The sequence below is a fragment of the Leopardus geoffroyi genome, chromosome A1 (genome assembly GCF_018350155.1).
Source record: "Leopardus geoffroyi isolate Oge1 chromosome A1, O.geoffroyi_Oge1_pat1.0, whole genome shotgun sequence".
NCBI lineage: Eukaryota > Metazoa > Chordata > Mammalia > Carnivora > Felidae > Leopardus > Leopardus geoffroyi.
In genome coordinates this window covers 100,980,907-100,995,470 of record NC_059326.1, presented here as the reverse complement: position 1 = coordinate 100,995,470, position 14,564 = coordinate 100,980,907, and the positions used below count along the sequence as shown (strand labels likewise).

Sequence of the window (14,564 nt, the reverse complement as noted above, 5' to 3'; positions counted from 1 at the left end):
CTCAAATGGGGGCAGGCTATGCTCAAAAACGGCCCCGGTGCTTCTCCTCTAGGACCCACGCAGTCAGGACCTCCCCAAGATTCCAGCTCTTCAATAAAAAAAGAAAAAGAACAGTAAATAAATTTTGAGAACTACCTTTGAAAAAAAATCCATCTCTTGGGCTGTATTCTAAGCAAATTGTTTCATCTCAACAGGATGGGAGATGAAATGAGCATTCTCACTGCCCATGGGGGTGTTAGCTGCTGTAACCCTCTTGGTGAGCAACCTGCTCATTTTTTTTTTTTTCTAAGAAAAATTCACTGAAGGCCTTCGACATGCCAGGTACCAGTTTGGAGCTCCAGAACAGCAAGAAAAGGACCCCACGGAACTTACATTCTAGAGCTGGAGACAGAATAAATAAGGTGACAGGGTGCTGATGGGGTGAGGAAGAGACACCCATGTGTGTGAAGCAGGTGAAAGAGGAGCCCTGTTCGGTCAAGGAAGGGTCTCCTGAGGGGATGTTGGAGCTGAGGCCTGAGGCTGACAGGGTAGGTGGGGGTCAGGCAGAGAGGCCAGCAGAGGCCGGAGGGTCCCCCGGTGAGAAGGTGTGGGTTCCGGGGCTGCAGAGGAGTCAGGCTGAGACTGGATTGTGCGGGCCTGGGTGCCACAGCCGGCTTCTTCCATTATACACCGTACAATGGGGAGCTATCCGTGTTAAGTTGGGGAAGGGTGTGATGCCGTCTGCATTGAAGAAAGATTATTTTGTCTGCTATGAGGAGAGTCTTTTTCTTTTTTTTTTTTTAATAGGGGAGCTAGTTTACACATCAAGAAACTCAAATGGCACCTGGGTGGCTCAGTTGGTTAAGTGTCGGTCTTTGGCTCAGGTCATGATCTCACGGTTTGTGGGTTTGAGCATTGGAACCTGGGGCCTGCTTTGGATTCTGTGTCTCCCTCTCTCTCTCTCTCTGCCCCTCCCCTGCTTGTGCTCTCTCTCAAAATACACATTTTTACAAATCAGAAGAAAAAAAAAAAGAAACTCAAAGCATTCACATCTGTATTTTAAGTCCTATTCCTGGCACTTTGCTTTTGAAAGAGATGTGAAATGGTCATGGGCCCCAGTGTTTGGTTGGTCCAGCACCCAGTTCTCCCTGCCATCTGGGCATGGCTGCCCATTTTCTTTGGGGAATCACACCACTGCTGCAAGTATTTCGTATCAGTAGGGGAGGCTGACCCTACGGACGGGTACATCCATGGCCTGCCAAACTCATTTATTAGCTCACTTGACAGATATTTATTGAGGGCTGGGTAGAGCTGCTCACAGTGACAGCCTAGTGGTTCCCATGAAGACAAATAATTCAAACATTTGCCACATGAATATATAGCAGGACATCAGGTAGGTGTAAGTCTCTGGAGAGAAATAGCACAGAGAGAGGACAGAGTGAAGAGGTGAGGTGGTCCGGGAAGTCCTGAGTGTAGGCTGAAGGAAGTGAGGGGGCAGCAAGCCCGGGGGACACAGAGGGAAGAGTGTGTGAGGCAGTGGGCCTGGCTGACGGTCAGGCTGGTGGCTTCAAGGAACATCAGAGTCCGGGTGTGCAGAGTGAGGGTGGCAGGGGGTGAGGTGGAAGAGGGAGCGGGGATGTCCTGAAGGCTAACCAGAACATTCCTTCACCCTGGGCCCCGTGACAGGCTCAGGGAAAGGTGTTTGACCCAAGTCATGGTAATGAGTCTCAATCGTGGGACTCCTAGTGGAAATATTGGGAAAGAGTGGCAGTCTTTCCTCTCAGAGACTGTACAGGAGCAAGGCTGAGAATGAAACTGACACAGAGGGAAGCGGATCCAGGAAACGGAAAGATGTATTCTGGAAGACACCATCGAGCCCCTGAGTCCCGCCATGCCTGAAGCCCATCTCCACCCCTAGCTTTTTAGCTATGCGAGCTAATACATTTCCTCTTTTGCTTAAGCCAGGGCAAATTGATTGCTTGTGACTTGGAAGCTAACATCCTTGTCTAACACAGCAATATCAAATAGTTTTAAGTACAAAGGTGTGAATTGCAGGGGTGCATGGCTGGCTCGTTGGGTAGAGCATGCGACTCGACCTCAAGGTTTTGAGTTTGAGCCCCAAACTCATAGAGTTTATGGAAAAAAAAAAAAAAAAAAAAAAAAAAGGATGTGAACTGCAGGCTTATTCATGATACCAAAATCCTGGAAGCAACTTGACTGTCCCAGAATGGTTATAAAATATATGTCCCATAACAGAAGAACATGTGTTCATTAAGACGATGATACAAAACTTAGAGTAACATGAGAAAATGGTTGTTTTTGAGAAAAAAAAGTAGAAATTTTGGATGCAGCTTGATCTCAAGTATGTAAATGCATTCTCATAAAGCAAATGCAACAACATATAAATTGACATGAAGAAAATAAAATGGTGGGATTTTTAAACTCTTTTATGTTTATGGTTTGGTTTTTTTTTTTACCTTTTTGGTCTCCCAATTTTTCTCTAAGATACATTTCTAATAATTAGAAATAATCTATTTTTTCATTTTTTTAAAACTATTTTATTTTAGACAGAGAGTACAAGCTGGGGAGAGGGGCAGAGGGAGAGAGAGAAGGAGGTAGAGAATCCCAAGCAGGCTCTGCACTCAGCGTGAAGCCCGATGTGGGGCTCGATCCCACAACCCTGGGACCATGACCTGAGCTGAAATCTGGAGCCGGCCTATCCGACTGAGCCACCCAGGCACCCCCAAAAAAGGCTATTTGAAAAAGTTTTTTAAGGTAACATGTCAGGAAATTGGCAACAAATACCTGTTAGATATACGAAGTGCCTTAAGTCTCATGTCAGAGGGCACATGAGCCACTGATGTCTCCATGCACAGGAGCACAGAGTTCGCCCTGTAGTGCTTTTATTAGCATGAGCATAATCGTAGACATCTCTCTAGTGACAAAGCAAATAGGAGTTCATTTTCAAAGTGCTGAAATTCTGAGACCACTTATCGCCCACGTAGTAAATTGTCAGGCAAGGTGCTATATGCCAGGCGGCTGATAAGCTCACAACACACACCCTGTTCAAAACTGTCTCTTTCTTGTAGGCTCAGAGTTGCGCCTTATACCAAAACCATCGGCGGACTCACAACTCTAAACTACTGCTTTACAAAAAGCCTCTACTTTCTGCAAAAGCTTTTGAAACTAACAGTTCACTCTTTTGGCCACCGTCTGGTGAAAAGGAAACATAGTAGCCAAGGGCGTATACAGACTCAGAGGAAAATTATACTGGCCATCACCACCACCGTGCCCAAATTATTAAAATTTTGATCCCGAATCACTTTAACAAACAGTTTAAAACATTGCGGTATCCTTAGCCATACGTTGTTTTATTCTAAGTGCTATTTTGCAATTTCGAGGATCATCAAATAAGATAAATTCTAGTAAAATTTGTTCTTGGGACAGACTGATTAGAATGACACTTTCAAAACTTTTAACTACTCCATTTCGGATGAGTTTTTAGGTTTTGAACAAAACTCACCAGCCTCATATTTTAGTTCAGCCGTTTTGAGTTACATAAAGACAAAAACATGGCAAGGATTTTATAGCAGGAAAAGGATTTGTTTTTGTTTTTAACATTCCTATAATTCAGAGGGCTGAAGAAATCTTTGATCTGGAAGGCTTGGAAATCCAAAGCCCCCTCAAGGCATTTTTTTTTTTTTAATTAAGAAAGAGGAAAAACAGTATTTGTAATGGAAAATTTTTGTGCTGTTAAGTACCTAAGGGCTTTCACTTAAGTCTGTAATTCGTCTTGTGGACTTCAGATTTCGGCCAAGCCTAAGTTTTAGGTGTGATACAGTATCACCTGCTTGGAGATTCGCTAGTGTTGCTGACATTCTCGAGTGATGGAAAGAAAACCGGCACTAAAGCAGAATTACAGTGACTAGTCACAGGAATCCTGTCTGGAAGAGGGGGGAAGAAAAGTCCATCTCACAAATATTAAAGTCACAACAATATGCAACCCCAAATCCATACGTGGAATTTTCACCCTGTGACTACTTCTATGAGAACGCTCGAGGCTCTCAGATTTGGAGGATCTGGAGAGAACTCAACATGCCAATATGCCCCCACCGCCCACTTCTGAACTTTTATTAGGAGTCATCTGTTGCCACATCCACTAATTTTTGAGAGGGTGGGAAGGATTTTTCTTCCCAGTGTGCTATTTAAAGTGCTATTCAATTGGCTGTTCAAACTCTGGTCCCTTTCTGTCCTAGGTGGCAAATAGTATGTCCTGTAATTTGGATAGCTATCTCCATTTGAAATTGTTCTTTTTTTTTTTTTAATGTTTATTTTTGACAAAGAGAGCAGGCAAGTAGGGTAGGGGCAGAGAGAGAGGGAGACACAGAATCCGAAGCAGGCTCCAGGCTCCGGGGTGTCAGCACAGAGCCCGACACAGGGCTCGAACTCATGAACCATGAGATCATGACCTGAGCTGAAGTTCGCCGCTTAACTGACTGAGCCACCCAGTCGCCCCTAGATACCTCCATTTGGAAACCTGAATCTTTTCTTCCAACCTGGATACAAAAAGAGGTCTGCTTCCTGTGCCTCTTCTGGGCAGCAGGACCCACACTGTGACGGGACGTCAGAAGGAGAGGAAGAAGAAGTGGTCAGCCTGGAGCAGAGAAAATTCAAGACTTCATTTGTTCCTGTCACAGCAGACCTCAGAACTCCTGAACTGCTTCCCAGCCTTGTACAAGCTGTTCACTCTGCCTCGCCAGCCTCCCGCACGCGTTTCTGCTCCCCGTGGCTTTAGGACTCAGTACAGGGCTCCCTCAGGGAGCCCTCCCTGGAAACTTCCTCCCTGGGGGGGCTCTAACTGCTTGCTTACTTACTGACCTGCTTGCTGTCTCCCATCTCCTCTTGGACTGGAGGCTCCTCTAAGGCAAGGATTAGATCTTCATTGTAATCCTCCCCCTCCCCGGTATTTTACACATAACTGATGCCCAGCAAATACATTCAGAACCGGTAACCAAAAACAATAGGTCTGCATTTATACCATGAGGCACTTAAAATCTCGCAGGACCGTAAAGGTTGTTAAACGCGGCCATGCATCTTCCCACTGTTTCTGCTTTGCTCAAAGACTGTAATCTTCTAACAACTTACGCTTTTCCTCTTTACCTTCTGAGTGGAGGTGTGAAGAGCTTGGTAGAAGTAGATGGTCCAAAATGAGGTGGGCGTCAGACATTAAAGAGGAAGAAACCCAGGGGATGGTGAGGTTAAGGGGCGGTGTCTACGGCGGATGCTAGCCGGCTTCAGTGTCAAACCGTGGTCATGAGCGTGGCTGGCTGTGGGCAGCTGGTGGAGAACCAGGCCCCAGGGGAGTACTTTGGATTTGACCTGAGAGGTGATGAGAAATCACTCTCTCCAGCCTTCAGTACTGTGGAAGTCGTGGCGTCCGCTCTGGAGACCACGGTCGAATCTCCGTTTGTTGGGGGCTTCACGTGGCCTGCCCGGGGGAGGGGGTCAACGACAGAAGTGTGTACATTCACCCCACACACCACCTGGAGACTCAGGTAGGCAGCAGTATGGAGCTCTCTGTGCTTTGCTTTGTTCCCGGCTGCAGAGCATGTTCCCGACCCTCGTGCAAGAAGCGAAAGAGGCTTCGGCACAAACCGATCACCACAGTGGGAAAGATCTAGGCGAGCTTCCTTCAGCCGGGGCGGGGGGGGGGAACAGTGTTGCATCTAGTTTTGCTTTCATGCTGCTGCAGATGAAACTCATAAAGGAGAAGTCACAGTATATCCACTGGAGAAAGAGACCAAGAAGGAAAGGATTTATCCCCAAACCTGGAACTCCCTGGGTGACAAGGGTCCTGTTTGCATTCAGGCTGCTACAACAAAGTACCATCGACTGGGTGGCTTACAAACAGCAGAAATCTATTTCTCACCATTTTGGAGGCTGGTGGCAAACTTGGGGACTGGTGACGAACCTCTTCCTGGTTTAGGACTCACGTGTTTTTGCGACAGCCTTGCATGGTGGAAGCAACAAGGGAGTTCTCTGCCCTCCTGCCCTAATCACCTCCTAAAAGCCCCGCCTCCAGAGACCATCACACAGGGCAGTGGGTTTCAATGTATGAATTTGAGGGGGACACAAACATTCAGCCTATAGCGGGTCCCGACCTCCCACCCCCAGCCCTCATCAATGAATGGCACCACCATCGGCCCAACTGTGCCGGCCAAAAACCCATCCTTGCCTTCTTTCTCCCTTCCTTTTACCCTCCACATTCAAGTCCACCAGCAAGTTCACCGGTAGCTGTGCAATAGATCTCACATATCCGTGTCTCATCCTCGTGCCTGCTACCACCCTAAAGCAGAAGGTCATCTCTCACCCAGATTATTCCAGGGGCCTCCTAACAGTCTCTCTGCTTTGGATCGTGCACGTGGCCAGTCTATGCTCCACGAGCAGCCAGAGTGATCTTGTTAAGTTGGCTCAAGAGGGACAAACCATGTGCATGACCCCAAACTGACGATCGCCTGCTGTTGTTTGCCAGCTGTCTGGAGGGTTTTTAAAAATTCATGTTTTAAAATGTCTCATGCCTAATTAATAAATGAATATGAAAGATAAAAATAAAATTTGTCAACAAACCTGAAATAAATGAAATAAAATAGATCACATCCCTCCTATGAACAACCCATCAGTGGCTTTCCATTGCACGCAGGCTAGGAGTCAAACTCTTGAAGGCCACCTCCCGAGGGGAGCCCTGTGGGATCTGGCCCCAGCCCCTCACTATGCTCCACATTCTCTGGCTTTCCATGGGGAGCTTGGCTACAGCTCTCTCCTGATTCAGGGCTTTAGAACCTGCTGATGTCTCTGTAACACATTCTCCCTACTCGCATTCTTTGCCCAGCTAATTCCTCCAGCATTCTTCAGGTCTCAGATTGAATGTCACTCACTCAGGGAAGGGTCCTGCCCTGCCCCAATCTAAATTAGGTATCTTCTCTGTGCATAAGTAAACCTTCTTCATAGTCCTTCAGAGCCCTTGACACACTTCATAATGACACATTTTGGGGGCTTTTAGGCATCCAATATCACATTATTCTGTAAGTTCCATGAAGTCAAAGATTCTAGTTTACTCAGTTTCAAACTTAGAAAGATATCAAGGATTTAGAAAGACATTTTGCTGCCTTCTGTGCTGAGGAAAAATTACCATGATAACCAGATATAACAGTTCTTGTGAAGGAAGACAATTTCTAAGTGTGATGGTTCTTATCTTTTACTACATTTAAAATACCTTGTTCGTTTTGTTGAGATGCTGACGGGTTGGACTGTTGTCCTAAAGGTATCACAGCCTTCTATTGTACCATCCTGACTTGATTTAACTTTGTGTCCGGTTCCCCTGGAAGTATTGAGGGGTTTTTTTTAATCAAAAAAAAAATTGAAACATATAAAAAAATACACATGAAAATACTTTGAAATGTCCTAGGGTTACAGTTCTCACACTTCCTGTGCACAAGAATCATCTAAAGGGCTTATCAGATCTCCAGGCCCCAGATTCAGAGCATCTAAGACTGTAAGTCTGGGGCAGGACCTGAGAAAGTATATTTCTAACAAGTTCTTGGATGATGCTGGTCCTGGGTCCAAACTTCGAAAACCACGCCCTATGGTGTCGCACAACATAGGTTTGTAATCACTGAATTAGCTTAATCATTTGTTAACAGGAGAGTTTAAGAAATCATCCAAGTGTGTAGTTACCCAACCTATTACCACTCTGTATGTGGAGTTCATGAGCAAACTGTACAAAACAGTTGTTTTCAGAACAATCGGGATGTAATGAAACATTATGGGAACTTGGGAAGATGTTAGCAAATCCTAACTCAAGGTCATTGACTCCACATGCACCTACGAAGCTTCTGCTGTGGAGCACGTAGCCAGCATTGAACTGGGGCTGGGAAGACAGGGTGCTGGCTACCTACTCCTTCCACAGTGGCTCCTGAGATCTACTCCTGGCCCCATAATGGAGTGTAAACAAGTCAGAAAATGGCCCTGCTCTCACAGAGTTCATGTTCTTTGGTTAAATGCTAAGAAGGAACACTTTGCTATGATACACACCACAGTAAGCCAGAGAAAGACAAGTATCATATGATTTCACTCGTATGTGGAATCTAAAACACAAATGAGCAAACACACAAGCAGACTCAGATACAACCTGGTGGTTGCCAGAGGGGAGGGGAGTGGGGAGATGAGCAAAATAGGGTGAAGGGCATTACGAGGCGTGAGCTTCCAGTTATAAAATAAGTCACCGCGATGAATAGTACAGCACAAGGAATATAATCAGCAATAATGTAATAACATCGTATGGTGGCAGGTGGGGACTACACGTACCGCGCTGAGCACTGGGTGAGGTACAGAATTGTTGACTCATTAATGTTGTACACCTGAAACTAATATATGTCAACAATACTTCGACAATAAAAATTCTGAAAACTCATGGTGCAGAGTGGCGGGACCAACGAAGGGCTCTTTGTGGAAGGAATATTTAAGCTGAGACCTAACAGGTGAGTGTGAGCATCTTCTCAAGGGAGACACAAAGGGTGTTTCAAGTAGAGACCAGTAGGAGCTGGGTCTTTAGGGGGTAATTAGGGTTTGGTGCCCTTGTAAGAGGCTCCAGAGAGATTCCTTGCCCCTTTTCCACCATGTGAGGACACGGCAGAGAACGTTCACCAGACACTGAATGTGCCAGTGCCCTATCTTGGACTTTCCAGCTTCCAGAACTTTGAGAAATAAATTTGGTTGTTCATAAGACACCGTGTCTGTGGCATTTCTGTTACACAGCCAGAACCACTAAGACAAGTACCTCCCTGTGGAGCCACCCCAGGGCTAAATTGATGTTCTCCTTAGACTGGGTCCTGCACGAAGTATACAAGTCAGTAACCATTAAAGAAAGGTAGTTCGAGGCGCCTGGTGGCTCAGTCGGTGAAGTAGGGACTCTTGATTTTGGCTCAGGTCACGGTCTCACGGTTTGTGAGTTCAAGCCCCGCACTGTGCTCTGTGCTGACAGCTCAGAGCCTGGAGACTGTTCGGGATTCTGTGTCTCCCTTTCTCTCTGCCACTCTTGTGCTCAGGCTCTCTCTGTCTCTCAAAAATAAACATTAAAAAAATATATATCATTTTAGAATCTGACGTTGTCAGGGATATGAGACTAATACCAAGTAGGTGTGCCAAAATCTGTTCCGCACCCTGGCAAATATCATTAACTGGTTGTTACATCCTTACTCAAAAATCCTTTAAAAACAACTTAAAAGGGGCGCCTGGGTGGCGCAGTCGGTTAAGCGTCCGACTTCAGCCAGGTCACGATCTCGCGGTCCGTGGGTTCGAGCCCTGCGTCAGGCTCTGGGCTGATGGCTCAGAGCCTGGAGCCTGTTTCCGATTCTGTGTCTCCCTCTCTCTCTGCCCCTCCCCCATTCATGCTCTGTCTCTCTCTGTCCCAAAAATAAATAAACGTTGAAAAAAAAAAAAAACAACTTAAAAATTTTTTCGGTAAAATAGGCATAACACTTACCATTTTAACCATTTTTAAGGGTACAGTTCAGTGGTATTAAACATTCACACTGTTGTGCAGCTCTCACCACCATCCATTTCCAGAACTTTCTCTTCCCCAACTGAAATCCCGTGAACGTTAATGCCCCATTTCTCCCTCCCCCCAGCCACTGACAACCACCATTCTACCTTCTGTTTCCATGAGCTGGACTATTCTAGGTACCTCACGTAAGGAGAACCACACAGTAGTCATCCCTGGTGACCGATTTCACTTAGCATATCTTCAAGGTTCATCCGTGTTGTAGCACGTGTCAGAATTTCCTTCCTTTTTCAAGACTGAATAATATTCCGTTGCACGTATCTACCACAGTTTGTTTCTCCATTCATCCATTCATGGACGCTTGGGTTGCTTCCGCCTCTTGGCAAGAACGTGGGTGTTTAAACAATCTGCTCAAGTCCCTGCTTTCACTTCTTTCGGGTCTATACCCGGAAGTGGAATGGTTAGATCACATGGTCACTTTGTATACTTTTCTGAAAAAATGCCATGCCATTCTCCACTAAGGCTGTGCCTTTTTACATTCTCGCCAGCAACGTACAAGAGTTTCAAGGTCTCCGCATCCTTGCCAACAGTTGTTATTTGCTTTTTTTTTTATAGTAGTCACTCTAAAGGGTGTGCCAGAATCCTTATTAAGTAGCCCTTATCATTTGATCACAGGTGACAGATGATATGAGAGCCATGTGTTATTTCTAAACTGTGATCATGAGATTTTGACACTTCTTTAAAATCAAAAAATATTTTTATTGGGGAGGCTAGAATTTTAAAGTAAAAAATTTGTTTAAAATGGTTGGCAATTCACATAGGTTGTTTTCTACTGACATTTTTATTTTTGTAAACCGAGTGGATTACATTTCTACACTTTTCAAAGCAAACTGACTGAGGATTTACCAGGTAGGGACGGTTGGTGTATTCAGGGTGGCAGAGATAGAGAGCTGTTTGAAAAAGTGGGGTGGGTCAAAGAGGACAGAAGGGGTGCTGGTCGGGAAATGGCCAGATGATGGGAGGTGAGGCCCGAGAGCCTGCGCAGGAAGCACCAGGAGACCGTCTGAGACCCAGCCCAGACAGACCACCAGATTCATGAACTAGGAGCACAGCAGATGACAGCTGTCCCGGGCTCCTGCTTTAAGGGACAGTGTGGTTACCCTTCCTTTTATTTTTTCTTCCCTTTACTCTTTTACTGCTCTATTGTCTATGAATCCATGTCTTGGAAAACCCTTGTTTTGTAAAAAAGGGAGAAATGGAATATGTATACTAAACATGATTTTGCATGCATGTGGCTGAAATCTCTGTAGGTACACATATAAACTAAGCACAGTGGTTGGGGGGCGGGGACGGGATGTAGGAGACGGGGTGGGAGATTTTTCTTTTTCTATATATCCTTTTTTATGTTGTTATTAAATTTTCAACCTTGGAAATATATTCCAGCCTCTTTCCAATGTCCATTCCTGCAGTGCAGGGACCAGGCAGTTCCAAGCCCTCCCAGACTCCCTTGAGGCTGGGGATTGATCACAAGGTTCTGCCAACTGGATACGCTTTCATAAGATGGAAAATGGAGGTGGGTGAACACCATCTTCCGGCTGTAGCTGTGGGCAAGCAAAGTCAAGGGTGTTGAGAGGGGATGTTAGTGCAGGTGGCAAAGGTGGACACTCTGTTCCAGGGCCCAGTCCCCAGATTCCTGCTATGAGGCAGTTATAGTGGTAACAATTACCTCCTGATCTTGCTTGCTGATACCCGGATCACAGCTACAACGTAGTTTTTTTGTTTTGTTTTGACCTCAATAGCTCCAGGAGCAGCCTCCTGGCTCCCTGAATTCCTGCTTAAGGCAAAGGTTGTAGCTCCCCTGGCAGGTGGGTATTAGATGTTGCTGGAGGATTCTGGAAGTCATTCCTGGATTATCCACTAGAAGTTCACTCTCCTCATCCTTCCAAAAGATTCTATGAGCATCCAATTTCTCACTATTCCATCCTGCTTAAAATACCTACTGTGGTTTCTATTTCCTATAACAGAATTGAAATGAAACACAAAATTACACATTAAAAATTAAATAAAAAATAAAAGTCATCACTAAATAAAAATCCTCAAAAAATGTTTCCTGAGGTGTGTGCCACCAACAGGGCTTGGTTTATACATTAAAAAAAAAATTCTTACTATCTTGGTAAATCATCAACTATTTAATGGGTACCTACTGGCTTAATAGATGTGGTAATTTAACACTTCAATTAGAGATAAATGTGAGTATGTATGTGAGAAGTTGTGTGTGTGTGTGTGTGTGTGTGTGTGTGTGTGTGTGTGTATAAAGAGATGAGACACAACTGGTGTTTCCAATAAAATCCTAGGAGAAGACAAATTGAAATATTTCTTGATCTCTCTTTTTATTTAACTCAAAATAGCTAACAATGAAACATTTAAAAAATATCTCCCAACACTTGAGCATTCAGTTATTTTCGGTTCATGACACTTGATTATTTAGTCCTTGCGTGTTTCCAGCATGAAGTCACATAGCTATCATAAATGTATCTCTAAAAGTGTGCAGCAGGCTTGAAACATATATATATATGTATGTGTGTGTGTGTGTGTGTGTATATATATATATATATACACACATATATATATATATATATATATATATATATGTATATACACACATACACACACACACACACACATATATATATCCTAACCAAAAACCATGATTCAGTTATTGGTCTTGAATCCAAATATTTTTCTCCCACAAAGCAGCTTAGTAAAATTAATAACCATAAATAGGCTAGCTATGAGTTTTCAATGAAATGCCTGAATAGAGCACATACATTGTTTGCATATATGTTTTTATCCTCGTACTCCTCAAAATACGAACTTGTGTGAGATGTAGAGTGGCGTTAGATGATACACACATTTAACTTACATAAATTCCATAGAGGAGGTAACAAGGAAACGATAAGGAAAATAACAATTAATCCGGTGGCAATTCTACTCATTTAATGAACGAGTAAACCTCGATGAGTGCTGAAGAACCGTGAGGAAATCAAAATGAGGCTTGTCACTCTGGTGTCTCCTCAGGCAAGTCAGTTCACATCTGTCTCTCGGAAAGCAAGCATCTTCCAGGGCCAAGTACGATTCTAGTGTGGAAAGGTATGTGGTTTTATTCAAAAGCGTCCTAAACAAACACCAACTCCCATTGGTCTTCAACAGAAGAAACAGTCATTTCTTCCAACATTGGCAGAAAACCTGGATGTGTTGGATGTACAGAGTTTATTGATGGCGCCTTTCTGAAGGGCAGTCGAGGATGATCTCGATGTTCCATTTTATTTTAGGTACTGGCCCCAGAAGCTGATTCCTAGGTAAGATGCAACCCTACTGCAATGTAAATAGAAATGACATGGTTTTTTAAAAATGCCCTAACATTGACAGCGAGATATAATTTCCAGTTTAGTTCCATCCTCACATTTAGCACAGCATGTTTCTGTGATACTCTCCCGGTGCGGGCACTTCAGAATACACGTATCGCTGACTGAGAAAATCTCATGATGAAAAGATTAGTGTGTCACGAAATCTGAACAACAACGACAAAAAGTTACCAAAGTAGATGAGTCTCTGTATGTTTCAGGATAAGATGTTCAATTAGCAAGTGGTGCAACGAAAGCAGAGAGTACCTTCGTTTTGTTATGCTCGGTGCTCACAGGGACATTCTACAACCTTCTCACCAGGTTCGAAATTGGCAGCTACCTTCTCCTTCTCAAATGCTCGGCCTTAACCTCAGCACTGCCCGGGGTCCAGTTTCTATTTTTAAAAGCACCATTCTAATGGAAATGTCCCTGCCCTGAATTAAGCTGGGACTGTGAATTTTACCACTAGCTAGAGCTGTTATGTCATAGAGTTTAGGTTAATTTGGTAGGTATTGATTTCCGTGAGACCTGCTTCAGCTCCTTCCAGCCATGTAGGATTTCTACCTGGGCTGCAGATGAGGGTAAAATATCCCGTGGAGAACTCCTTCAATAACCACATTTGGAAAATCTGAAAAACAAAAGGAACACAGCTTTTCTTAAGCACATCAGTGAAATACGAAATACAATTGCGTTTGGTAGAATTTAACGAGGTGAGGTGAGGCCCACGGTAACTTAGGGATCCACACCACCTTGTTTAGGATGCGTTATCTGTCACGGTGCCTTGGCCTAAAGCCACTTTAGTGCAGGGCCAGGCACTGCAGGAATGCACGGTCAGATTTGTAGCTTATTGATTTAAGGGATGTTCTAATGGTTAATGCTGCTAGGCCCCAGCTCTTTATCTGAATGTTTTCTCACAAGGAAGATGGATTACACTGGCAATTCAATTTCTAACAAAATCTCAATATACTTGAAGGAATTCCAAGATTTCTACAGGGAATACTCGGCTGCAGTTTTTTCCATTGTGGTTTACAGGAGCGTTTAGTCCAAGTTGTCTCGAGGATGATCGTGCTGTTACGTGAGCTTCCAAGGAGCAGTAACATTGGGGGGCCGTCTTCGTAGCTTAAAAGGGCACATTTACGACAAAAACCATCTTGTCAAACTTGAAACACCAGCCACGTTTTTAGAGGAGATACAAAGGAAACCCAGAGGTGTATGGATGTGGAGCCACGAGCCAGTGATCGGAGCAGGGAGAATACGAATGGTAAGCTGAACAGGGGGACCTATCCATCACACGGCTCAGAGGTTCAATTTCTAAACCTCAAGCTGCACATGATTATACCCAGGATCTATGCTAAGCCACCCACTTTAAATAATACAGTTATTATGTGAGGAAATTAGCTGGTCCAATACTTTACGACAAAAACTTTACGACAAACACTGTTCACGTAGTAATCCAACCTCTAGAGAGTTCCTACCCTGTAAAAGCACTCGCAAGGCAGGGCAGAAATGTTCTCGGAGGAGTGGACTAGGCAGAGGAGCTAGCCATGTGGCACGTCTGTGGCAGGAGGGACCCAGCAAGGATCAAAGACTGAAATGGGGGCCAGGGTGGAAAAGGGAATGAG

General features: G+C 44.5%; 1 protein-coding gene across 2 annotated transcripts in view; it reads right to left on the bottom strand.

Annotated features, from left to right (window-relative positions):
• Positions 1-10,151: 10,151 nt before the first annotated feature.
• Positions 10,152-14,564, bottom strand: part of SNX24 (sorting nexin 24) — a 162,365-nt gene continuing 157,952 nt past the window's right edge. The window contains exons 7-8 of one of the 2 annotated variants that reach the window (XM_045486958.1): positions 13,507-13,570; positions 10,152-11,553 (exon numbers count right to left, since the gene is read on the bottom strand). In XM_045486958.1, the coding sequence (XP_045342914.1) occupies positions 11,547-11,553; positions 13,507-13,570 (71 nt within the window). In that variant the 3' untranslated portion in view covers positions 10,152-11,546. Of the gene's footprint in view, positions 11,554-12,520; positions 13,571-14,564 lie in introns of those variants that run through there. The other variant, XM_045486964.1, reaches the window with a different exon arrangement.